General features: G+C 43.6%; 1 protein-coding gene across 1 annotated transcript in view; it reads right to left on the reverse strand.

Moving 5' to 3' along the window:
• Positions 1-512: 512 nt before the first annotated feature.
• LOC126474835 (arylsulfatase B-like) overlaps positions 513-27,922 on the reverse strand; it is a 79,277-nt gene continuing 51,867 nt past the window's right edge. The window contains exons 6-9 of the mRNA XM_050102312.1: positions 10,598-10,758; positions 3,897-4,032; positions 3,440-3,598; positions 513-979 (exon numbers count right to left, since the gene is read on the reverse strand). Of these exons, the coding sequence (XP_049958269.1) occupies positions 513-979; positions 3,440-3,598; positions 3,897-4,032; positions 10,598-10,758 (923 nt within the window). The remainder of the gene's footprint in view (positions 980-3,439; positions 3,599-3,896; positions 4,033-10,597; positions 10,759-27,922) is intronic.

Here is a 27,922-nt window from a genome sequence, read left to right on the forward strand (position 1 = left end):
GTAGTTTCCATCAGGGTGGAGAGATACATTTTCTTGATTAAGGCATTTTACAACAGCAGCGTAAACATTAACCTACATGGAAACATAGCAACACAGACGCATACACTGAAATGTTTCACAGCAGATGTGAACGGCTGTGAAGCCTTCTCTCTCATGAAATTAAATTTGAATTTCCACAAATAGTTGGTATTTGTTCACAAATTATGCAGGCATCTCCTCAAGGATAATACTTGTACTTAGCTTGTGGTCTGTATATGATTAGTGAATAAACAAAATAAAACAAAACGTAAGGGAGACAGCGAAAAGTCATGATAATCATTAATCAGACAGTGATTTATTATTTATTTCGTAGATAGCTTGAATGGATATACCAAAGCATTAGAAAGCATCGTAATATTAGAAAGGTATTACAACTTTTACACGAATTTACGGAACCGATGGATAAGTACGAAAAATGACGGACAGCGCTACAACGCACACCGCAGCGACGCTCTCCACGGTGGTACTCTGCGCTAAGTGACGACGTTGCAGGCGATGTAGGTGGGATCGGCGATGCAGTCGGTCCAGGGCACCCACGTGTTGTTCCAGCGGGACGGGCGCACAAGCTCCGGCTCCACAGGGTTCTCTTGGACAGGCAGCATGGGGTCCGAGAGCGCCTCCAGTCGCACCAGCAGCGTGTCCAGCACGTCACTGGAGTTGTCCGAGGTAGCGCCCTCGCAAGGGTCCAGCACCACGTTGAAGACGCACGCGCCGTTCTCTGTCTGGGGGACGCACGCTGGCTCTTCCGGCCTGTTGGGACAGGACACAGTGGCCTCCGCTCGCAACCGCAGCATGTCTTCAGATGTGGAGGTCGCCTCCAGTACGGAGGCCACGGCTCGTCCTGCCAGGCTGTTCACCACCTGTTGTGGGTCGTACTGCGGCGTGTAGCGCGGATCCTCTGCTCCACTCGCTCCGTAGTAGCCGTTGCTAGATGCTGGTCCTGCGGTATGGAAAACACCTACACTGCCCACTTGTATATTACCTGACATGGTTTAGCCTTAAGTTCAACTACACTATATTAACGTGAATCTAGGGACCAACAGCAAGCACAAACTGAAATGTTCCTACCGTCTCAGAGGAAAAAAGAAAGAGCTGTCCAAAAAAAGTGGAACCACCCATCTAGAATGAAATGTCTTGGCTCGTAGATTCATTCCCAGCCTCGTGACCCGTTGTACTATCGTGGGGGAGCTCGTTACCTATCTCCCCCATAGAAACGTGCTTGTATCAGTCGATGTGACTCGCAAGGGAGGCGCGTGAACTTGAGCGCTGAGATCCGCACGAATATGTGCTGAGAATGTAAATCACTCATTCCGAGAACAGCGGTATGAGCCATTCGCATGAAAAACTACGGGTCTTGCCGCGAGAGATATTTGACTATCTAACAAAGGAGTTTTGATAACGTCAAGAAACAAAAATCGATATAAATGGACCAAAAACACAGATTCCAGTACTGTAAATAACTGCCATATTTCCTTTTGCATTAAATAATTTTGCTATCTGAACAGCAAACTACAAAACTACAGTGTGAAAAACTACAAGTAAAGTTACATGATAGTCGTTTCAACAACGACCGGCCCTTGACTTTGTGAACCAACACGCAAGCCTATGTTACTGTATGCGTGGCAAGAGAAGGCAATAACAATGGAATTGCAATATAATGCTGCAAATTTCAGCTACTGTGGGGTTTGGTACTGCACCACTGGAACGCAAAAGTGGTGGCCAATGTGGAAAAAATGGCTTTTATCGAATATGCATTACGTTGTGTCCCACTTTGCTTCGACCAGTTCATCGTAAGCGCACACCTGCAATTTCAACTCTGAATAGCCATGCAACGCTATGAATTCGGTGTAAAAAGTCTCTCGTTCAGATTGAGTAATTATTTTAAGCAGAGGGAACTACGAGACTAAGTGACGACTTGAAATCTATATGTTTTTGGTCCAATTATATCGATATTATGTTCCTCCGCACTACCAAGATTCTTCTATTAGACCTTGAATAGAAGATCTTCCAAATATCTCTCGTGGTAAGACACGTAGTTTTGCATGCGAATGCCTCATTCCACTGTTTTTGGGATAAAGCGATTTGTATTTAGAGAACATTTTCGTGCTGTTCTGAGCAATCGAGGTCACGTATTTCCTTCCTCAGAGCGAAAATTCACACACCAAAGAAGACGCGGCACAAAAGAACAGGAAATCGGTAGAGGCAAATGATTATAACATCAGGAAAGTTGAACGTCCACCAAGAGAAGCATTACAAACATTCGACGTGTGCACGCGGTCATTATCTTGCTGAAATGCAAGCCCAGTATGACTTAACTTGAAGGGCAACGAAAGGGGGCAGAGAATATCGTCAATGTACCGATGTGCTGTAACAGTGCCGCAGGCGACAACCAAGTGGGTCCTACTATCAAATAAAGTACACCAGACAATCGCTCATGATTCTTGGGCCATATGGTGGACGAAAGTCAGGTTGGTGACCCACCGTTGTCCACGGCGTTTTCACACGTGTCTACGCTCTGGAATCTGATTGACTGAAGCAAATTTGCCTTCAGTGATGAGTCCCACATCGACCTGAGCCCTGATGACCGGCGAAGACGTGTCTGGGGAAGCGCTAGACAGCAGTGGAGTTCCAACCTGACTATAGGCCCCGCACTGCTGGACAGCAAGGGGTGATGGTCAGGAGTGCCATTTAATTTGATACCAGGACACATTTGGTTGTCATCCACGTCACCCTTAGAGCTGTACGTCGACAATATTCTGTGCACCGTTTTGTTACCCTTCACGGCAAGCCCATCCTGGGATTTTATTTCAGCAAGATAATTCCTGCCGGCACCCAGCCTATCCTCGTGTTGTCAAAATCTACCTTGTTCAGCAAGGTCCCCCGATCTCTCCCCAGTTGAGAACGATTATGGACAGACGCCTCAAGCAGCTCGGGATTTTGATGAAGTAACACGGCAATTGAACAGAATTTGGCACGAGATCCTCAGAAGGACATAAAACAACTCTATCAGTCATTGTCAAGCGGAGTAACTGCTTCCATAAGGGCCTGTGGTGGTGCAACTCGTTACTGACTTGCTCAGTTTGTGAATCCCTGTCCCACGAAGTAATAATCCAACTTTTCTCAACTGTAATCTTTTTATGCCTGTAGATGTAGATCACATCTACCGATTGCTGTCCCACTCGGATAATTTCTTTCGAAGCGGCATAAACACTAAACTAACACCAAGCTGCTTCTTGCTTCTGTCACTCAGAAATTTACGTGATCGCTGTTTGTGGAAGATCTGTCGTGAGGGGAAAACGCACCAGTTATGGGAGCAATCCACCACTACCAACAAATGAACAGGTGTCTGTTCACCTTTGTCTCATCTCTCTCTGCCCTGTGACAGACCAGTCCCCCTCACCTTTGACAAGCTTCCAGTCGCCAACCCTGATGGCAGCCGTCCCGTCGTCGTCATTGCGGTTGATAAGGACCTCAGTGCGTGGCCAGTCGCTGGCAGTGACGAGCGCATCCCATGTGTTCATTCCGTCCAGATCCGAGGGGATGTCCGTCAGGTTTCCCCCTGAATATCAAGATACTTCATCAGGAGAGCACTCTGTACAAGACTGGCACAACAACTTGTCTAGAATATATTTCCTGTACCTTGCATCATCCGCACCTAGGGCAGCTTATGTAAGTTGGTTTCTCTATCTTTAGGTGCATGAAATATTTTCCGGAACAGGTTTGTTTTGATCACCCTTATAGGTCTCGGAAATCTTACGTAATTTTGTCTCTGCACTGACGAACGAAAGTAAACAATCTTTTACTGTAGCACGTGTGAGCGGTGTGTTGCTGAACTACTTGCCGTGTGCCGCACTCACCAGCAGCAGTGTAGAGCGTGGGCAGCCAGTCGCTGATGTGCATCAGCTGGTTGGACACCCTGGGCGCGCTCTGCAGCAGTGGACTCCACACAAGGGCCGCCCCCCGGACGCCGCCCTCCCACAGTGAACCCTTTAACTGAGGCAGAAGGATACAAAACACAGCATAACTGAGTCATAACTGAGTACTGAAGTACAAATGTAGATACATAGGTGAGCTAAAAAAAAATATGAGCACAAGCATGATAGCGCATTGTTTCACCACTGGGACGCAATACAGTACCATTTCTGCGTTTCATTGAGTCCACAAGTCCTTGATAGGTTTCCGAGCAGATTTTACAACAGGGCAATGCACAAATCGCGCCACTGCCGAAATTTTTGGACCGGATGTTGGTAGTCGCGCAAAGGGCAGAAGAGTCACTGTTGGTTCAGACCTAGAGAGTCTGGTGGCGAAGAAATAAACCTGAGTACACTATTATGCTCCTCAAAACACCGCAGTACGATTCTAGCTTTCTAACACGTCTAAAATGCCATTGCCGCCGGAGAAACCACCGAGCATGAAGAAATGCAAGCGGTTCGCAACAGCCTTCCGGCAGTCCGCAGCCGTGGTGGTGCCTTCAGTTACAACCGCAAGATCAATGGAGATCCAGGTGAAAGATGCCTCCCCAACCCCCCCCCCCCCCACCGCTGAACCCTCCCCCTCAAACCCCCCGCCCACACCCGAGTCAGTGGTGCATCTTCCAAGCAGAGGTTCGCCTGGATAACGGCATATCTGAGATCTGAGCACAACATTCGATCTGGAGTAAAAAGAAACGTGATTCATTGGGACAGACGACATGATTACGTATATACAAAATAGAATATCGTTGACCCAGTAGGAACTGCACTCGTAATTTTACGATGATGTTAGATCAGCATGGGAATACGCTGTCTCTGAACAGTTTGCTCAGAAATACTTCAACCTACAACAGTAATCCACGTCACTTCCGCCACAGGTCGCTGCTTTGCTTAAAACAGATGTATTTTGCGTTTATTTTTAGTGGTTTTGTATGTTGCAATATTATTTGTAGCTTGGGGTCACTAATCGCTGTATAAGTCAGGACGCTCCTTATTTGGTCAGAATTATTTTCTGCTGACAGGTCAACTACGTTTTCGCGGCCATATATACTCCGATTGGGTTCCTGAACCAGGTGTTCAAAATAATTTTCTGAGTAGGCGTTCAGTACGATCTTGGACACGTTTTTTGGCTATCACCAATTGTAAACAAGTATTTTCGTTAAATTATCGAGGGCAGTTGGAAGTCACCAGTAACTGAATTTGTATGGGTAAGATACCTATTCGGAATGACACTTAAGTTTTCTTTGAACTGTTCAGCAACTGCATTATCTGAGTAGTGGGGTCGGTAGAACAAATCAGTTATTAGTTTATTTCGGTTTGCAAGTTCAACTTCTACTCATACTAATTCACGTGAGCTATCTACTTCAATTTTACTACAAGGTTAACTACTTCTGACCGCAATACACACTTCATCGCCAAAAGTGTTTAATCAATCGTTTCTAAATACGGCTAGGTCCTTTGTAAAAATTTCGGCTGAACCTATTTCCGCATTTAGCCAGCTTTCCGTTTCAATTACAATTTGAGATTCATTGCTGTTAGGACTTGTAGCTCTGGTTGGTTTCAAACGCAGCTATGACAGTTTGCAACTGCAATTTTGACTGTTCCTATGTTTACGCTTTTACTGTGTTCGTCCTGCACCCTTTGGTACTGACTCCCTTGCTTCACGGGCTCGTGGTCCTCTAAACTAAAAAGCGGCCATTTCCCTCCACACAGCCCCTGTTACCCGTGTTTCAGCTTCCTGAGTGTATGTGCAAACTACATTGCTGAAGGACAGTCTGAGCCTCTGATTCAGACCCACAACTCAGCCCTGTTCCAAAGGACCACAGTCGGTTCTGTTCTGTCGACGACACTACATATGGTGAGCTCTGCCTTCACCTCGCAAGCAACTTTACTACTTTAACTAGCCTCTCGAAACCAGAGAGAACCTCTTTTGATAGTTGGTACGAACATGAGCCACCACCCCGCGTTCTTCATGGCATACAAGAGCATCGGTTCCACATCTGAGATGACTCCTTCGGGCAAGTACGCAGAACGCACACTGGACTCCTTCATCCCCTTTGCAGCCATATTCCTAAGGGGGCCCATTACGCTGGAGCTCCCAACCACCAGTAATCTCACCCTCTGTGAATGCCTAGACCTAGCAAACCAAGACAATTCCTCTGGAACGGGGTGACCGACTTTATCTGCCTCAGGGGCATCGTCAGGCACAGATAGCACCCGAAACCTGTTTGTCTTACCAACCGAAGATGCCCTCCCATCGTCCCTTCAGAAATCTTTCAATGCTGGCCACACCTTGGAACGACTTCCCACTCGACCACAGCTGAGGGATCAGCTACTGTGGAAACAGGACGAGAAGCGGTAACAATAGTGGATCGGTCAGGGGCACATGGAACATGCTGGGCATTCCTCAGATCCCCCTCTCCAGCCCCCACAGTGATGCCCATTGGCAACAGTCTCAACCTGCATGACAGAAGCCAATGCCACCTGGAGCTGTGATCGAAGGACTACCAACTCGGCTCGCATCTGTACACAGCAGTCACAGTTCCTGCCCATACTAAGGACACACATAAAATATAGGAGCTGAAGCAAAAGAACACTATCGAAATCTAAAGTAAATCACTTTTTGTGAGAGTCTGTGTCAGCTCACGGTCCTCATAAATATAATTTGCAAACAAACGGTGTACTCGCCGTTATCTGTAGGCAGGAGCGCAGGTCCTCTCTGAATGACGGTATACCAGACCTCAAGACAAAAATCTCTGCGTGGTTAAAGCTGAATCTGCCTGGATATTGAGAAAGGCCAAAGGAGCTCTAATAGTGACTGCACAAGATTCGTCTTAAAACGAGTTCCTACGAAACTATAATCGTGAAAAGCACTCAAGATAATCGATCTCGGGTTTGTGTAGTACAGTATCATGCTAATGATCACATAATGTGACTGAAATCGCCATGACGTACAATAAGGCACGCTCACATTTGTAAAGGTTCATTTCGTCCTGCATTTATGTAAATCAGAGAGCTTCATCTAAATAGATCAGCAATCTTCGCATATCGTGTTAAGCAGTCTCGCCCCTAAATCCAACGAATATTCTCATACATTAAGCCGCAGGTTGTGGCAGTAACATGACGCAGTTTCACATACTGTTAGCACAAACATTAAACACTTTCATTGTTTCATAACGACGCATTGTTGTCCATGTTATGCAATTTTAGTAGCCATTTGGCTGTGGTCAGCGGTGTTAGCATCGTTTATTTGCCATTGATAATTTTGAAAAGTAGTGGCTCTTGGTCTGAAAACTTAGCCACAGTTCAGATAGCATTTCAACATGGACCGAAATAGATTACAAACAGATTCACCTCTAAAATGAAAGTCGGAAAGAGGTGAGTGATCCACGACGTTCAAACATCAGAAAATCCTGAACCCGTTGGACATGCTGTGGTGACATAGTACATATCACCCAACTACTGTGTGGGCTCCTGCTATGTATCGTTCTGGTCGAGGAACAAGGCGATGGTTCAGCCATTAATATCTTAATGGTTCGGAACAAATGACTGAAGTCATGATGTCGGTCAGATAAAAACCCTAACGGCATGCATTAGCCGGGCGCTGTAGCCGAGCGGTTCTAGGCGCTTCAGCCTGGAAACGCGCGACCACTACGGTCGCGGGTTCGAATCCTGCCTCGGACATGGATGTGTGTGATGTCCTTAGGTTAGTTAGGTTTAAGTACTTCTAAGTTCTAGGGGACTGATGACCTCAGATGTTAAGTCCCATAGTGCTCAAAGCTATTTGAACCATTTGACATGAACCAACACCCACTTCGCAGTTACAAAGTAACAGTATGGTGCACCACAGCTCTTTGAGGCGAATATAAGGTCAGAAAGTTCCGGTATCTATGGAGAGGCACTATACAGTGCCTACAAATCGCAACCGAATGTGGTTTCGCAAAGTGGGGCTACATTTCACTGGGCTAACGTTACGAGGAGTTCCTTAGGGGTAAAATTCGGTGGTCGTACAGAGTGGCAATAATAAACCTGGGCCAGGGAATAGTTCATACACCTTAAAACAGGCAACCAAACTTACTTACATATGATGGACGTTAGGTTCCCTGTCTTAAGGTGCATGAAGTATTTTCCTGGACAAGTTAATTTTACACCTTTGGCTCACAAGTTTCTCAGACATAACTCGTTTTTGTAGGGTTGCCTCAAATCGTGGATATGCGTATGCAAACCACATACGCTGTACGAGCTTAAAGGAGCCATTTTTCAGGAAATCGGTGCTACATCAAATCAAGTGTTGGGGCATGACTGATGCAGCAGGAGACTTGAATAGTACGCAGCGAAAACTGGATACCACTTAGACTCTGATCGTTACTAACACTTTGATCCACACTCTTATTTCTCGTTTCTCTAAAATAACATATCTACCCCAAAACGTTGACTGTTCTATAATAAGGGAGATAGTAATCGTTAAATACTTTTTAATAATTTCGCCATCCTGAGGTGTTAATGAAAAATTTCTTCTTGTCTACTGTAGCAACGGAGAAGCAAAATTAGGCAACCACACTGCCAGGAGTGTGGGAACTGGAATGGCCTCGTGTGTTGTTATTTATTTACTTTTTCCTTGCAAAAAACGCAATCATACCCACAGCACACGACTCATAAAAGGTCTGGAAAATAACGATTTGTGTTCATCATATAAATATGAAAACAGATGTAACTTATTTTAAGTTTTCATCCTTGAATTCTTAAATGTTCCACACTAAAGAGACACTACAATCAGTGGAAGGGGCTAGGATTTTTTCTGTGTTTTCTAGATTCGTTTCGACATTTCATTGAGAAACAAAGAAAACACTTGTTATTCAACCTATTTTCTTAACTTGTACATGTTAAATAAGTAAATAATTAGCAAGTTTCTTCATGCAACTTTCGTAATGCACGATTATCAAGTACGTAAAAGATACGCTTGATTTCTGGAGAGAAATACTGCAACCAGTCGGTTTTAAAGAATATTTGATTCATTGTCAGTACGCAGTCAAACGTTTGTCGTACTTCAAGTATGAAGTGGAAAAAAATTAAACTATTTATTAATTTTTAGAGAAGTTGCTTACATTTTATAAATACGTTTCTTATCTAATATGCTGTAAAGAGAATGTTTCAGTTTCGAGAAAAGACATACTGGGAAAAATATACGAGTGTAATAGAACGTTACGTTAAACTCTTTTCATATTGTTTGCCATATATTACAGAAAAGTACAGTTTAGAAAATGAGAAACTGTGGTTATCGTTAGTGCTTTGATTCTTCGCTGCAAAAGAAGCTCGGTGTGCGTGTTTTGTTAATGAAATGCCTTTCCTTCCATGTTATACATGTACTTAAGAATTTCTGTAACAACAAATGAGGATTATTTAGCTGTAAAACCGTTCTGGAAATTCTAAGATGTCCATGGTCGTGTGGCAAAGGCAGAGTTGTTCATTGGAATAAAAATAAATCACTAAACAGAGTCACCAATTTATAAAAAAACTACAGTGTGAGTAAAAGCTATGACTTTCGCTGCCCCTCTTCAACTACTTTCGAGAGAAGTTCAAGGGAATATCTTACTCGGATTGGAGAGTCGGAAATAAGTCGATGTATCTAGGAAGAAAATGAAACAGAATTCAAATCAACAGGCTAGCGCTTGATGATGAATGCTATCAGAAAGTTCTAAATAAACAAACGTACATTTCAACCAATGTCAGGCAAACATATCGCAGAACCTCAGACTAAATATATGGCAAAACCTATACTTGTAGTAAAATTCATTGACGTGAAGATGGGTCGAATTGGCAGAGTCAAGAAGTTCACTTACGTTGACGAGACATGGGAATGGATCAGAAAAAATCAGAAGTCAGAGACAGGGATAGAATCCTAAAGCTGGAAAGAGAATAGAGTTCACACAAACACAGAGACAAACACACACAAGTAAGGAATGTATCGACTGGAAATGCAGTATTAGGTCATCTGTGAAAAGAGACTATCTAAAGCCAGTGAATGCACTCTCTACGTACTATATCCTGAAGCAGTTTGAGAAATGAATAATTATGAGTAAAAACACTGGCACAGTGTGGATTTAAAACAGTTATAAACTATGAAGCAATTAACAGAACATGGTAGAATTTCAGAGGTTATGTGGAGGAGATGGAGGGAGGATTGGTGTTCCTTAGAAGCCTGTATAGAGTTATTGAAAATAGATTAACCAAGCAGATATTCAACTAATACAGAAAGAAAAAAGAAGTTAGATAATATTTAGAGAAAACCGGTCACTACCGAGTCCCAGAGTGCGGAAAGAAGTAGATTTAGGAGCAAACTGCAAAATTTCGAAGAGTGTCAAGCTGAAGGAAGACATAGTAGAACTGGAGGATCAAGGACAGAAGAACAGTAGAAGCAGGCTAGCGGGCGCATGAAGGAGTGATGAAAACAGAGGAAACTGCAGATAAAGGAACAAAACAGAAATTAAATTGCAGTATGATCCAGAGTGGTCAATTAGTTTCAATAATAATAACAATTATATTAGATTTCGTAATCACCTGTCGTGATTGCAGTTACATTAACTCACCCCTCTGTGTGGGTGGTTGGAGCTCCAGTTGGGCTGATCCATCCCATCAGACGGCGCTCCATTGTCTGACACAAACACGATGATGGAGTTCTCCAGCATACCGCGTTTCTCCAGCGCCGCCACCACGCGTCCCACAGACTCATCCAGCTTCCAGAGCACACCTACGGGCATGTGAGCAAAAGGCATCAGTGTGAACCTGTGTGAGAACACTCTGTAATGAACAAACGTCTCCGCACGTCACAATGAGTGCACCTGCCGACATCACTCTACAAGGCTGGCCGATCAGTTTTATGGCACGTTGAGTCAACAGAATTCGAATAGGTTATAATTGTAAACGGCCAAATATTTGTGGATTGCGGTATATTCCACAAGAGTTCCAAGTATCTAGATCCACTGGTAGCAACTTATCGTTAGCTTGAATCGCCAATGAAATTTTGAATTCATGATTGGTTTCATAAAGCCTGCTACTGCCAATCCCTTGTCTATTTTTTGTACTAGCATAGACTTTAGGCCACAGGACATGTTTAAGTTACTATATGCAATTATTGGTTATTTAGAGCTGATTATTGTTTCGTAAATAAAATCTGCCACAATTTATTTTTTTCGGATCATGAGATAAAAGATCAGCAGGAAGGGAAACAACACTCATTGTCACAAATTAAGGATACTGCTGGTACGCGGTGAAACAACGTTCTGGTGGGCGATTTGCGGGTTTCAATCTCCTCGGGATACGACCATGCGGTGCATTTCACCTGTGGTCGTTTCACGGTGACGCTGACAGCAGTCCACATACGCAGAGGTGTGTTGGTGCATGTTAGAGTACGGTGCAGCGAGTAAGTGGCAGACGTTTTTAGACTTGCTAATGGTGACTGTGTGTTGGAAATGGCTCAAAGAACGCATATTAATGACGTTATGAGGTTTAGAATACTAGGGAAATGGAGGCTGGTTAAACACAGCAGGTCGTAGTACGTGCCCTCCGTGTGCCACAAAGTGTGATCTTAAGATTATGGCAACGATTACAGCAGACAGAACGGCACGTCCACAGTGTACAACATCACAGGAAGACAGATATGTCACCATCAGTGCCCGCAGACGGCCACGGAGTACTGCAGGTAGCCTTGCACGGCACCTTACCGCAACCACTGCAACAGTTGTGTCCAGACACACAGTCTACAGACGACTGAACAGACATGGTTTAGTCACCCGGAGACCTTCAAGGTCCAGTCCACTGACCCCTGGTCACAGGAGAGATCGTGAAGCCTGGTGTCAAGAACACAGTACATAGTCATTGGAACAGTGGTCCCAGGTTATGTTCACCGGACGAGTCCAGGTATAGTCTGAACAGTGATTCTCGCCAGATTTTCATCTGGGGTGAACCAGGAACCAGATACCAACCCCGTAACGTCCTCGAGAGGGTCTTGCATGGAGTTCATGGTTTGATGGTGTGGGGTGGGATTATGATTGGTGCCCGTACGCCCCTGCATCTCTTTGGCCGAGGAACTTTAGTAGGTCAGGTGTACCGGGACGTCATTTTGCATCAGTATGTCCGTCTTTTCAGGGGTGTAGTGGGTCCCACCTAACTCCTCATGGATGATAACTCACGGCCCCACCGAGCTGATATTATGGAGGAGTACCTTGAAACAGAAGACATCAGACGAATGGAGTGGCCTACCTATTCTACAGACCTAAACCCCATAGAGCACGTCTGGGGTACTCTCGGTCGACGTATCGCTACACGTCCTCACACCCCTACGACACTTCAGGAGCTCAGACAGACCCTGGTGCGAGAATGGGAGGCTATACCGCAGCATCTGCTCTACCACCTCATCCAGAGTATGCCAACTCATGGTGCGGTCTGTGTACGTGTGCAAGGTCATTATATCCCATATTGGTGTCGGGGTACATGCGCAGGAAACAGTGACGTTTTGTAGCACATGGTTCGGCCGGTGTGGCAGAGCGGTTCTAGGTGCTACAGTCTGGAACGGCGCGACTACCACGGTCGCAGGTTGGAATCCGGCCTCGGCCATGGATGTGTGTGATGTCCGTAGGTTAGTTAGGTTTAAGTAGTTCTAAGTTCTAGCGAACAGATGACCTCAAAAGTTACGTCCCATAGTGATCAGAGCCATTTGAACCATTTTGTAGCACATGTGTTTGGGGACGGTTTTCTCAACTTAGCACCAATAGAACCGTGTCGTGTGTGTTCCCTATGTGCCTATGCTATTAGCACCAGATTTGTGTAGTGCCACGTTGTGTGGCACCACATTCTGCAATAATACTTAATTTACGAGCATTGGTGTTACATTATCGTAAGAATGGTGTGTTTCTTTGCTAGTAGTATTTCTGAGACAACGTTAATAACATAGTGAAATTGTGTGGCCATAGTAAATTCATATTAACTGTTTTCGTGATCTTCGAATAGCACAACATAATGCAACATTTCAAGTTAATCAGCACTGGAGAGTATGTCGTGTTATGTAATTAGGTGCTAACCGATACTGAGGACATAGAAACTAAACACCTCTACTGGTACAGAGTCCAACAACGGATAATAAAAGGAAGTTAAGCACTTCTATACCGGATGATTATAAGTTATAACACGGAAATTAATTACCGTGCGAGTACCATATTTGGCAGCATTAATTGGGCGCTAATGACCATTGAAGTTTCCGCCCCAAAACCACAAAAAAAAAATTTGGCAGCATTAATGTCCATGCGTCACAGCGCCACCGTCCACCAGCTGCCGTGATCACTCATCCCACACACGTGACCCGTCGCAGTGCACTTGTTGACGTGTCAACATGAGCTTGGACAGAAGGAGTAATGCTACTTCAAGAATATCGTCTGCTGTGCGGAGCATGATGAAGAATTTCGAATCAACTGGAGAACTGGCCGTCGCTCCGGGAGGAGGCCGGCGATCGGTTGCACCACAGGTGGTTGATGTAACCGCTGTCGCTATGGCAAACAACGCTGCGCGGCCGGCCGTGGTGGTTGAGCGGTTCTAGGCGCTTCAGTCCGGAACCGCGCTGCTGCTACGGTAGCAGTTTCGAATCCTGCCTCAGGCATGGATGTGAGTGATGTCCTTAGGTTAGTTAGGTTTAAGTAGTTCTAAGTTCTAGGGGACTGATGACGTCTGATGTTAAGTCCCACAGTGCTCAGAGCCATTTGAACCATTTGAACGCTGCGCGCAATTCCCGATCGTCAGGCAGTGCACGTGCTGTGTCACGACAATTGAACATGTCGTGGTCATCTGTACGTTAGGCGCTCCGAACCATTCTCCAATGGTATTCGTACAAGATCCATATCGTACAGCAGCTTGCCCCACAGGACGCACAACGACGTGTTGACTTCGCTCTCCATTTTATCCCGAGGATTGAAGTTGACGAGGGGTGGCCCTGAACAGACGAAGCTAATTTTACTCTGAAGGGTGAGGTGAACACACAGAATTGGCGAGTGTGGTTATCTTCACCTCCAGTCACTGTGCATGAATGTGTCACCGTGGGGTGTGGCTTCACGGCTACCTTCAGCATTGGCCCATTCTTCTCTGAACAGGTTGTCGCTCAAGGACCAAAGATGTGCATTGTGACTGACCAGCATTACTGCGATATGCTTCGCCAGCATGTCCTACCCGCCCTACAGGAGAGAGTCGCATTGAACTCAACAGTTTTCACGCAAGATGGGGCTCCAGCGCACATCACTCGTGAAGTTCACCTGATCCTCCGAAATGCATTTGGAAACGATCGAATTATCAGCCGATCGTTTCGAGATACTTGGCCAGCACGATCACCTGCTCTCACTACCTGTAATTTCTGATTGTGGGGCTGCCTGAAGAACAGGGTTTACCAGGAGAACATCCGCACATGTGCTAATGTGAAGCGCAGCATATCAAGAGAGATAGCCACAGTGCCTAGGGACATGCTTCGTTCTGCTGTGGAGAATGCAGTCCTGTAATTTCAGACTCTTCAGGACACTGATGAGCGCCATATTGAGCCCCTTTAATAGCAGTAATGGTACCGGTATGTAATGGGATGATGTACCCTAGCAGCAGATTAAAAGTTTTTCAGTTGATTCTTCATTTTCAGCCGGCAACTGTGGTCGAGCGGTTCTAGGTGCTTCAGTCCGGAACCGCGCTGCTGCTACGGTAGCAGTTTCGAATCCTGCCTCTGCCGTGGATATGTGTGATGTCCTTAGATTAGTTAGGTTTAAGTAGTTCTAGGTCTAGGGGAATGATGACCTTAGATGTTAAGTACCATAGTGCTTAGAACCTTTTGAACCATTCCGCATTACTTCTCTTCCCCAGTTCCTTGACATTAATGCTAACAAGTTTGATCCTCATAGGGTACATGTTTTCCGTGTTATATTGCGTTAAACAGGGAAAGTTTAGTTATAACCACCTGGTAGATGAAGGTGTGTGGCACTCAGACTTGGAACTTTGATAGTAATTGTGGCAGAATGTATCCCACTTTCGGTTTGAACAAGTACTTTTCGTGTGTGTACATCAGCGCCTATACAAAAATTTTGTGTATTCTCTCCTAGCACGGCCTCGAAATTCATTCCTTGGTTTCTTGAAATTTTTCCGACCATTTTTGGGCTGTTCTTAGAACTTGTTTCAGCAGTGTGGAGTCATAGGGAGTTTTTCGTGTTTTAATCACAGTCTAGATTTGTATTCAATTACGTTTGTTAGATGAGTCGGGACATTCAATTGCGTTCGACACAGTTGGGAATCACATTTTTTTGCTTTGTAACGAACAGCAGGGACTTGTCTTAATTCTTTAAAGATCAAGATTTGAGTGTCAGCGCTCACGGCATGCGCCAGTGAATAGTGGCTGTGATATTTATTTAAATACACAACTGCTTTATCACACTGTGTCCCACCAACATTAATTTGTTGTAGCTTTCACCATCACCTTGACTCCATTGTGAAGTTCCAGAAAACTGTGTTCTACAACTGTACCTTCTGAATTGTCATTGACGAATGTGACAACAAAAGGCCGAAAACAGTAATTGTGCTCGCACTTTAGATCAGTCCGTGATACCAGAGACGTACTTTCGATACATTACACGCGTTTTTATTTCATATAATCCTGGTCAGGGAATAAATCATACAACCAATTACAGGAGGCTTCATGTAGCAAACGAAATGTGTTGTGAGGGAACACTTTTCACATGCGCTGAACGTAACGCAAAGTGGGAGGAGAAAAAACTGTCTAGTCGAGGAAAGCAGCTTTTGCTATTAATACGGAATGCATTCAACAGTATCACTTTGTCAGAGTTTTTAGATCTCTGTACATTAACAATTCCATCTAGTCCTTTCGACTCACGAATTTTTGTACTAGTCAAACAATTAGGTGAGCTAGAAAAAACATCTTCCGAATGATGTACATGTGCAGAGAAACAAATCATTACAATTTGAGGAAAAAGATTGACGATTTGTTCGAGAGAAAGAGCTTCGCAATGTGAGCAAGTCCGTAACGCGTTGGTCCACATCTGACCTCATGTAAAGCAGTTACTCGCTTTGGCACTGTTTGACAGAGTTGTTAAATGTCCTCCTTTGGGATACAGTGCCAAAAGCTGTTCATGAGGCGCCTTACATTGTCATAGTCGTTTGGAAACCTTCTACATTCGTTCTCAACTGGGGAGAGATCCAGTGACCTTGCTGGCTAAGGTAAGGTTTGACAAGGCTGAACACAAACAGCAGGAATTCTCGCCGTGTGCGAGCTGGCATTATCTTTCTGGACTGTAAGCTCAGGATGGCTTTCAAGGAACAGCAATCAAAGGGAATGTAGAATATCGTCGACGTACCGCTGTGTTGTTGAGAATGGCAGCCGAAGGGCTGCTGCTATGTTGTGACCGGGCTGTATGGCGGCCGACAGTCAGCTTGGTTTCCCACCACTGTTCGGGGCGTATCCAGGCACGCCTTCGACGTGTAATCTCGTTGACTTAGTAGAATTGTCTTCAGTGACGTGTCCCGCTTCGAACTGAATCACGATGACCAGCGAAAATGTGTCATGAAACGCCCCAGATAGCGGCGGAATTCGAAGTTGACCGTCGTCCACCGTACGGCCCAACAAACAGAAATGATGGTTTGGGGTGCCATCTCATTTCATAGCAGGGCCCCGTTGGTTGTCATCCTAGGCACCCTTCGAGAACAGCCTACTCAGCTCGTGGTCTCGGGGTAGCGTTCTCGCTTCCCGAACACGGGGTCCTGCGTTAGATTCCCAGCGGGGTCAGGGATTTTCACCTGCCTCGAGATGACTGGTTGTTTGTGTTGTCCTCATCATTTCATCATCATTCATGAAAGTGGCGAGATTGGGCTGAGGAAAGGATAGGAATTTGTACGGACGCTGATAACCGCGCAGTTGAACGCCCCACAAACCAAACATCACCATCAACATCATCCTTCCAGCACAGCGGTACGTCGACGATATTCTACGTTCTGTTTTGTTGCCCTCCGTGTCCTTCTGTTCAGTAGCTCCTCATTAGTCACGCGATCTACCCACTGCATCACATTTAAAAAGGTTTTATTCTGTTCTTGTCTAAAGTATGTATGATCCACGTTTCACTTCCGTACAAGTGTACACCCCAGACAAACACACTCCGAAAAGATTCACTAACATTTAGAGCAATATTCGATGTCAACAGTCTTTCCTTCTTCTGAACCGCTTTTCTTGCCATTGTCAGTCTACGTTTTAAACCCTCTCTACTTCGGCCATCGTAATTTACTTTTCTGCCCAAACAGCAAACCTCAGCCACTTCTTTAAGTGCCTCTTTTCCTCATCTAGTTCTCTCAGCACCGTTAGATTCCATTCGATTACATTCCTTACCTTTGCATTGCTTTTGTTGATGTTCATCTCATATCCTTCTTTCAGAACACTGTCCATTCCATTCAGCTGCTCTTCCAAAACCTCTGATGGAATTGCAATATCATTGTCAAATCTCATTCCTTTTACTTCTTCTCCATGAAGTTTATTTCCTTCTCAGAATTTAATATAATTCAGTAAAAAGGATTAAATAAACTTCAGTGATCGTTTGATTACAGCAAATACGTACACGAAATGTTCACAACGTCGAAGGTAAGATAGGTACAATCAGATGCTTAAACGCTTAACAGACATATTGCACAATTTATCGTAAATTAGAAAATACATAGTTCTTATCAGACAATGTTTGCAGGCCTTGATTTCGTTGTGACATGATTTAAACTTGATTTGTGCTGTCCTGCAAAACTAAATTAACGTATAAGGAAATGTTTCCCGCTATCTCATGTCAACCTTCATTGGTTATAGTTAACCTTCACCGAGAAAAACTTTCCTTAAAGACACGAAAAGCGCACCGAGTTGCTGGACGAAATCAAAATATACACGCCCACATCAAGTCCACGATGGTGGTAGAGACGAAAGGTGCCTTGCCTCTCGCTGCCGTCCTTGGCCACCGAAAAGCAAATGGACGTCTTAGGGGCAATGGCTAACGAAAATCGACCTACACGGACCGATATCTGCACGCTAGACACTGCCACCTCCCAGAAGAGAAAAGATCTTTCCTGAGGACCTTGGTGCTTCGTACGGAACCAGTTTCAGACGCTGATATCATGATGCAAGAATTGTGCCACCTACTGCTACAACTATCCCAAGTCATATCCACAGTAGAAAGTCTGCATAACTTATCAGTTCACGTGGGAAAAAAAGATGTTTTGACAGCTCCTAAACATATCTCATAAACAAAGAAGGCTGGTGGGATATAGTGCATTCAAGTGACCACCAGCGGTGTCGAAACCTGCGGTATTCATCTGAAAGCTAGGATTCAAGCAATTTAAAAGCGTGGCTACGTATCATCTGCTTCCTGACGTCGCGACAAAATCTTTATGCAGGGTGTTTCCGTAAGAGGGTACAAAAATTTAACAGGACATAAAGGATGCTCCACTAAACAATTTGAGGTAGGGAACTTGGGGTCGGGGAAGGCAGAGTAAAGAGGTAGAAGAAATAAAATCACAGTACTGTGTGCTTCTTTATTTACATTAGTTACAGTTAACTGCAAATACCATCACTGACACAATGAACGTACCATTTGTACTGTATCTTACAAAATGTGCTGCAACTAGCGGTCATCAACCTCAATGCAAGCATGACATCGGCGAACAAGATTCTGACGCATCCTGACAAGTATCATTGGCGGATTTCGAATAACGTCACAGGCAGCTACATTACCGGCAACTAACTCCATCTCAGTATCCGCTGGGGTCTCATACACAAGTGACTTTAGGTATACCGACAGGAAATAATCAAGGCCCATCGACTAGGATCCCCCCTTCCAGTCCATCTACAAGGAAATACTTCCTAGTAACCGGACTCGCCTTCCTAGTTTCCTTGCAGGAAATAAGGAATGTACATGTAAATAAAGTAGCATGTTAGTTGTAAATAACCGTGGAAACAGTAATGCTAGACAACGAGGTAGACAAAAAATGAAATTCGGGGAAGTTCGGCCGCCGAGTACAAGTCTTATTTCATTCGACGCCACATTGCCACATTGCGTGATGAGGATGAAATGATGGTGAGGACAACACAACACCCATTCCACGAGCAGAGAAAATCCCCCACCCTGCCTGGAATCGAACCCGGTCCCGCTTGCATGCGAGGCGAGCACGTTACCACCCAGCCTCTTTTTTTATTTAATATAGTTCGTTGCGTTTGGTCTGGGCGGACGTCACAAGACATCCGTTCAAGTTGATCGTTGACTCCTTGACTCAGTTTTTTTTTACTACAGAGAGCACGCAGCCCTCTGACCGAATACGCTGAGCTACGGTGTCGGCATGTAAGCAGGCGGACAACGAGGTAGGCAAGTTTACTTTCGTACCTCCTTAAGCTGGCTTCTCCGACCCTAGGTTCCCCGCCTCAAACTGTTCAGTGGAACACTCTCTATGTCGTGTTACAGTTTTACACCCTATTACGGAAACACCCTGTAACTTGTGATAGTACTTGGCTTTTATTTCAGCTTTGTTGTTAATATGAATTTGAGAGCAGCATTTCTCCTGGATGTGGCATTTTAACTTTAGTTGTTATTCCCGACTACGTTCAGATTTGGAAGTGCAGATACAGTACAGGTAGAATGAATGGCTAAAAGCCTGTCGCGTACACATTTTCAATGATAGATTTTGGATCACGGGTCCCAATAATGAAATCCCACTGGAAGTGTTAGTTAGCATGTAATTGCCAGATACCAGACGATTAGCAGCAGTAGATGAAATAGTTTAAATGTATGTAGCAGGCTCAGGTAATTTTGTGAGTTTCAAATTCATTTCGATCTCTCTGTGTGCGCGATGGCACTAGCGTCAAACGGACCGCAAACCACGCAATGGTGCCTGGTAATTGCGTCAGATATTACAGCACTCCGAGGAAAAATGGTTCAATTACAAATTATGTTTTGCAGAAATTAATTGTAAATTAAATATTGCGATAATGAACGACATTTGCACAAAACACAGAAGGGCTTCGGCCATCGAATAATGAATGTGGAGTAGCATCATGCGCCAATTTGTGGGTGAAGAGCGTCCGAAATTTCGAATGTTGAATAACTGATATTGGTATTTCAGCGAAAATTGCATCTAGCTCAGAACATTGCAGTGGTGTGATGGTACACTGCCAGAAAACGAAGACGAGAGAATTGTCGTGAACTTAATTGTGTCTGATTTTCTCCGCAGGGCTATTTCAACGGGATGAATACTTAATAATTATTTGCTTTCCTCTCATTCGGAAGCATGAATGAGGGCCTAGTCTTAATCACAAAGCATCACATTTTTGTAAAGAATAAGAAAACAAACAAAGCTAAATATAAAATCCCAAATCCTAGAACGAGTTTTTGTGGTGTCTTGAAACGGTCGCACTTGACAGTGAGCAGAAAGTCGGAAGACTCTACCAAGACAGAGTACGTAGCAAACTAGCGAAAATAGATTTTTTCACTTAAGAAACAGTTAGATTACGACGATATAAACTAAAGTTGCCATAACTAATTTCGGAAAACGACGTAATTCACTTTCATTTCGAACTTTATAATATTTGGGAAAATGCTTTGGTGGTTGATATGTTCTACGTAATACGATTCAGAGTAATCAGTACAACGCTTATTCAATTCTTAATGTCTTTAATCCATACTTTCATAGTTGTACCATTATTATTAAATACGAATATAACTCTACCTATTACGTTTTCACGCCTCTAACCGCTAAATCGATTCCGGTGATATTTAATATGGGGTAGCTTGAACCCTGAAAAAGAGCATAGGCTACTTTAGAAAGTTGTATTATCTTTCTGGGTATTACTAAGATTTTTAAATGTGGTGCAGATGAATGGGATGCGAACAACGCTGGTGCGATAGTCGGCGTCCTTTAGTGATTAGAGATTATTCCGCGAAAGTGGAAATTTTACATTATGTGTGCGCGGTATATGAAAATGAGTTGCTATACCACTTCGCATACCTGCAAATTTCCTGTGGAGACGTGTTGTTCTTGTGGTTTTCAGTCCAGACACTGGTTTGATGCAACTCTCCATGCTACTCTATCCTGTGCAAGTTTCTTCATCTCCCAGGACCTACTGCAACCTACATCCTTCTGAATCTGCTTAGTATATTCATTTCTTGGTCTCCCTGTTCGACTTTTACCATCCACGCTGCCCTCCAATACTAAACTGGTGATCCCTCGATACCTCATAACATGTCCTACCAACAGATCCCTTCTTCTACTCAAGTTGTGCAGCAAATATCTGTTCTCTCCATTTCTATTCAATACCTCCTTATTAGTTATGTGATCTACCCATCTAATCTTCTGTATTATTCTGTAGCACCACATTTCGAAAGCTTCTATTCTCTTCTTGTCTAAACTATTTATCCTACGCGTTTCACTTCCATACATGGCTACACTCCACATAAGTATTTTCAGAAACGACTTCCTGACACTTAAATATCTCTTACACAATATTGCCTCATGTGTTCCAACCTTACTACGGAATCCAAACTGATGTTCCCCTAGGTCGGTTTCTGTCAGTTTTTGTTGTCTGAAGAGAATTCGTGTTAGTATTTTGCAGCTGTGTCTTATTAAACTGATAGTTCGGTAATTTTCGCATCTGTCAACCCCTGCTTTCTTTGGGCTAATTATTGTATTCTTCCTGAAGTTTGAGGGTATTTCGCCTGTCTCAAACATCTTTCTCACCAGATGGTAGTGTTGCGATAGCTTCTCGAACCCAGCATACCTCGCAGCAATCTCATGTCCGCCAGAACTTGGATGCAGAACGTCAGGCGGCCTTAAGAGCTAGACACACATCATATTAGACACGAGCCCGTCGCATTTTAGATGCTGAACATCATGCGTCTGTTACAGATTCCGAGACGCACAGCCTCATTTAAGGACTGTGCGACGAATAGAAAGACGTCGTACCTTTACATGGCGAATCTGGGAGGCTTATGGTCAGGGTGCATTGGAATATGATCTTTTAACTGACTATGTTACTTATAAATTAATCATCTCTGTGGGGTGGATCAAAATGTAGGCACTGTATTGCAGTGAAATGGAAGATAGAAACGGTTAGTAAGTGTTTCTCTGGTGGCAAAATCTCTCATCCAGTACCAGGAGTGCCAAAGGAACCCCTAAAATCTCTATTTCTTTACGAATGCATTGAATCGAGGCACTTTTTAACTACAGTAAATACGATGCATGGTTTCAGATTCGATATGCACCAAAATAGAAACACATTCGTTATGTACCTGCATACAGGCCCTGCATACTTTTTTATGTACGTGTCTCTTCACCACTATATACAGAGATGCTTATGAATTGCTATCTTAGCTGCTCCCATCATTCATCATAATAAGACTACTGATACGCGAGCGCAGCTGCGGATAACAGTTAGTGTAAGATATAACGCTGTTATCATATTGACTGTGACGCAAAATATATAGAATGGCTGGCTAAGTATAAGAGAGTGCCGATGGCCGCAAACTTTTGAAGGTTGCAGCAGTGCCTATAATGGAAGTCCATCTGATACACATTTATAATTACACATCATCACTAGATGAATCACGGTTTGGGCGACAACTCGTGAAACATGTTTATGGTGTCATCTGCCTCACCCATTAGACAACCAAGCTTCGTATTGTGAACACCTCACACATATGTAAGGGATCATCTTCTTTGTCCGTAAGATAACTGAGTTTCATATTCTTATGGATACAGTAGATGCCTCCATACATATTTGCGACGTTTTGTCACGAAAACATTTATTAATCTGAAGATGATGTATAGGTTGGATTGTTTGGGAAAGGAGACCAGAAAACGAGGTCATCGGTCTCATCGGATTAGGAAGGATCGGGAATGAAGTCGGCCGTGCCCTTTCAAAGGAATCATCCCGGCATTTGCCTGGAGCGATTTAGGGAAATCACGGGAAACCTAAATCAGGATGGCTGGACGCGGGATTGAACCGTCCTCCTCCCGAATGCGAGTCCAGGGTCTAACCCCTGCGCCACCTCGTTCGGTGATGATGTATGTATGACTCGAAAGTAGATGCCTCCATACAAATTTATGACATTTCTTCACGAAAACACTTATTAATCGGATGGTGATGTATGAATCGAAACTCGTAATTAAAGGAAGTGGTAACCTCACAATCTATGACTTCCACGTGTTTTATAGCATCCTTCGCACTACCACAACCTTCAAATTACGTAAAAATGGGTGCATACCTCTTACGTGACTTCACGTCAATCCTCAACTGTAATCTTATCAGTTGTCAATGTCAATGAAATTTACCAACAACCATATAACATAAGATTTTTATTTTATTTCGAAGGCTAGCAGTTTCGGCATTTCTCTATGCCATCTTCAGACACCATATGCATCTCTCCAAATAAGACGAAAATATCATATAGAGTCATAAATCTCTGGATTTCATGAATACAGTCGGCACACTAGTGCTTCATTCGAAGACTTGATAGTAAAATAGTTGCTGTCAAACAAATATAAGAAATTTTCGTTTTGTTTGGAGTGATGCATAAGAGGACTGAAGATGGCTCAGCCAAATGCTGAAACTGGTAGACTTCAAAATAAAATAACATCTTAAGTTACATGGCCTGTTGGTAAAAAATGGTTCAAATGGCTCTGAGCACTATGGGACTCAACTGCTGAGGTCATTAGTCCCCTAGAACTTAGAACTAGTTAAACCTAACTAACCTAAGGACATCACAAACATCCATGCCCGAGGCAGGATTCGAACCTGCGACCGTAGCGGTCTCGCGGTACCAGACTGCAGCGCCTTTAACCGCACGGCCACTTCGGCCGGCGCCTGTTGGTAAATTCCATTGACATTGACAATTACTTCATCGGTCGATGACCACTGTCCATGATGGACTAACAGAGACAAACTTATAGGGTGGATTAAAAAATAAATAAAATAAAACAAATGAATGAACCATGCCCGCTGATGCAGTGACGCTTGGGAGCAGGTAGCAGGCGATTACATCTAAATCTGTGTATGCACACACACATACTTCGCGGATAAGGGCGTGGTGGAAGGTACTCAGCATGTAGCACATATCAGAGTTTCTGCCCATTCCAGTCGTGTATGCAGTGGGGGAAGAATTACGGCTTCGATGTTTCATAACTTTCCGTATTCCCATTCTTATCGCTGTTAGTTGAAACGGCGATGGGTGACGACCAACAGTTTTACTCTGCTATGAACTCAAGCTGAACAGGCCCATAGCCTGCTCCATGTGACCTTAGGTAGCATCGGTCTTGTGGACAGAGCAGGACCAGCGTCGGTGACTGGTCGAGGGTGTTCCAGTGTGTTCCCAACGTTAACTCATTTTCTGTCTGGGCGCCTTTGCCGTGGCGCACCGGGCCCTACTTCGAGCCACCCGTGCTTCGAATACATCCGCCAGTCCAGTTCAGATTCTTTCCGTTGTGTTCCCGTGTCTTCTCTCTTAAATAACGCCACAATCTGCAGTTACTTAGCATTTCCATAGTCAATGCCCTCCTCGGTCGAATGTTTCATCAGGGCATGGCCCTGTTCTTTTGTTTCATTTCTCTTTAATCCCTTATCAGCAAATGGCGTAGCGCAAGCTGATTCGCTAGCGTAGACTCTATGGTCTGCACATTTTGTAAAATTTTTCTTTAATCGAATTTTTATGTTGCACACACACTGTAACACCTTCTAAGCTCCACACTCTAAAGACGGTCATAAAAGCATGGTCTTTGCCGAACGTACATCTGACCAAAAAGCGATATTGGAAAGTTTATGTTAATCATATTTTTAGCGTTCTTGTGGTGGTGTAACCACACAAACTTCATCCCCTAACACAGCTTTCACCGAGAAGTGAAATATCACATTTTATACATCTACCTTTAATTTTTTTTAATATGACGAAATATTTTATTAAAAACTTTTATCCGTTAGTGACTGAATTTCCAAAAATTCTAAAACACTTGTACCTTTTTATTTCTGAATGAGAAACGAAATACCTGCTTTCGTACTTCTAGCTTCAAAAATGCCTTATTACCGAGATATATTATAAAAGAACTTTCCCAGTTTCACCGCCATAGGGGCTCAATTTCCAACATCAGTGAAACACAATCTTTATTTCCAACCAAGAATCCAAATTGCTATTTCCATATATTTAGCTTTAAAAATGCTTTCATAATTAACTATTATATGTAACAGCCCCTTAACTGTTGAATTTCCAAAAGCACTGAAACACTTTCTTATTTTATATAACCGAGATATGAAATATCAGGTTTCATAGATCTATTTTTAAAAATACTTGAGTAGTTCTTCATTAATAATTTATTTTCAAAAACCTTTCTCCCATTATTTTACGCACATAGGGGTTAAATATCAGTAAATCCTCAGAGATGTATTTCTTTATTGCTAGCCGAGAAACCAAATACTGATTTTCGCATGTCTCGCTTCAAAATTGCCTTAATTGCGTCCGTTTTTTCAAAAAATGAAAGAAACATTTCATCTCGTATTTCACACACTTAGGGGTGGAATTTCGACGAATTGCCTCTTAAACGGCGCCTGCAGTATAACATTAACATCCTCTTCAAATTTCAAGTTTCTACCCTTGGTGGTTTGGGCTGGACGACGATGAGCCCGTGAGTGAGTCAACCTGTCGGGACATTGGCTTTTATATGAAGGGTGTTTCACAATTCATGTTACAGACTTCTAGAAGTTGTAGAGGGAACTTAGTAGATCAAGTTTTACATGGTAATGCACGTCCGGAAATGATCCTTTTTGCAAGGAAAAAAGAGCTACTTACTCGTGCGCCAGATGTTTCTTGCGCTGTTCGCGTGTTATGGTAGGCTATCCACATTCATGCATGGTACAATGACGCAATGTCACCTGATGTCCCGTGTTTCCATCAGCCTTGTTTTCGTACTTGCCGGTAATGCGTCAGTTGACGTGACGGTGACTAGTATTCCAGCAACAGGATGCCTGAGCACATGTCTGCAGAGTAAACCGGTATGTCGTTAATTTACGGTGAATCTCGTAGTAATTCTTCCGCCACACACCGTCAGGTGGATTGCGGAGTATGGATGTAGATGTAGAATCGAAGAGAAACTCAACGTCACGGGTACTTTGCAAATCGTGTGACACCATCTCATTCCGTATTTGCCAGAGTAGAACAATGGGTGCGACAAAGTGGGAAATGCACAAGCGATAGAGCAAACTGTGGTGTTCCAAGAAGGCAGCGCACTGTCGTATCAGAAGAGGAAGTGCTTCATCAAGGTGAACAGAACTCATCTGCGAGTACTCGAACCAATGCAGGTGACTTGCATGTGTCTCAGTCGTCTGTCTGGCGTGTTATGCACGAACAGGAACTCAATCCGTATCACCGTTACAAGGAACGCGCCGTACTCGCGGCGGATTTTGTGCCACCTGTCAATTTCTGTACTTGGTTGTCGCGCCGTAGTGTAGATTGCCCTCAGTTTACAAGACGAATTTTGTTCAACGACGAAGCGCATTTCAACAATCAAGGTGTTTTTGAACGTACGAAAGAGCCACATTTTGAGTAAAGAAAGCCACAAGGCCACGTGTACACGAAGATTTCAGGACACCTTCGGCATCGACTTCTGGTCAGGTATCTGCGATTGTCGCGTGACGGGGCCGTACATCCTAACAGGTGTCAGGCACTTGATTTTCCTGCACCAAGTGCTGGACGAATTTTTAGGAAATATACCACTGGACATTCTGCACCGCGGCAATAGATTTCGCAGTTCGAGCCAGAAATTTTTTGAACGTCGTCTATGGGGACAGTCGGATCGGTCGAGGTGGACCACATGATTGGCTACTATGATACCTTGATTTAACCCCTTTGGACCTTCCCTTCCCTGTCCAGTTAGACGAAGATCTGGTTGCATGGATCACGACTGCGGCAATACTGAATGAGCATATACCACACATGTTGGACAAAGTGAACTTGCCTGACTGCAGCGAACTTGGTGGTCTTCGTATCGAAATGCTGTTGTAATATCATAGGAAATAGTAGTGAAATCTGTACATCTTGCTTTCTTTGTAACATGAAAACGAGCCGTTTCCACATATGGGTTCAAATGTAAAACTGGACCTACTAACTCCCCTCTGCAACCTCTAAAAGTGTTTAACATGAATTCTGAAACACCCTATATATAGGTATTTAAACAGAATGTTCTCAAAATTTTGTATTTGCGATTATGGGGCTACTTGTATATCTACCAGGTTTTGCTAATTCCTTTCAACGCATTCAATATTCGACATTAACGCTGTAAGTGGTACTGGTAAGCATACGAGTATATACCACGGGTCCGTTAAGCTGTTTATTACTTTATTTGGTACAAATTTGCGATTATATTGCTATTACTATATTCATAACGGTTTCTCTAACAACTACGAACATGATTGCTTTTATTATTGCACTGGTTTGCTGTATGCCATAGATGGATTGGAAGAATTTCTACTGCGTTTATTATCATTTTTATGTTTCTAATTTCGTGGGCTTCAGATATTAGCTAGCAAGTGAGTAAAGGTATGAATATTTACGGATAGTCTTTGAGGCACTCATCTCAAGAGCAGGGTTTGTGTTCAAGTAGCATTTGTTTCCTGTAGATTGACACTTCTGATGTCTCCTGACATAACCGACGGGAAGTTAAACTCACATTAACATTTCCTATATTATAAAGCACACAATCAATATGGGGGTCCTTTATTAGCATATTTGTAGCTAGTTTTCTTCCTCGCCTTTTATGTAAGGAAAGCGATTCTCACCAATTTATTTCCTAGTTACATCCATTCACCCTTAAATATCCTCGATAAT

Source organism: Schistocerca serialis, chromosome 4, assembly GCF_023864345.2.
Source record: "Schistocerca serialis cubense isolate TAMUIC-IGC-003099 chromosome 4, iqSchSeri2.2, whole genome shotgun sequence".
NCBI classification, from domain to species: Eukaryota; Metazoa; Arthropoda; class Insecta; order Orthoptera; family Acrididae; genus Schistocerca; species Schistocerca serialis.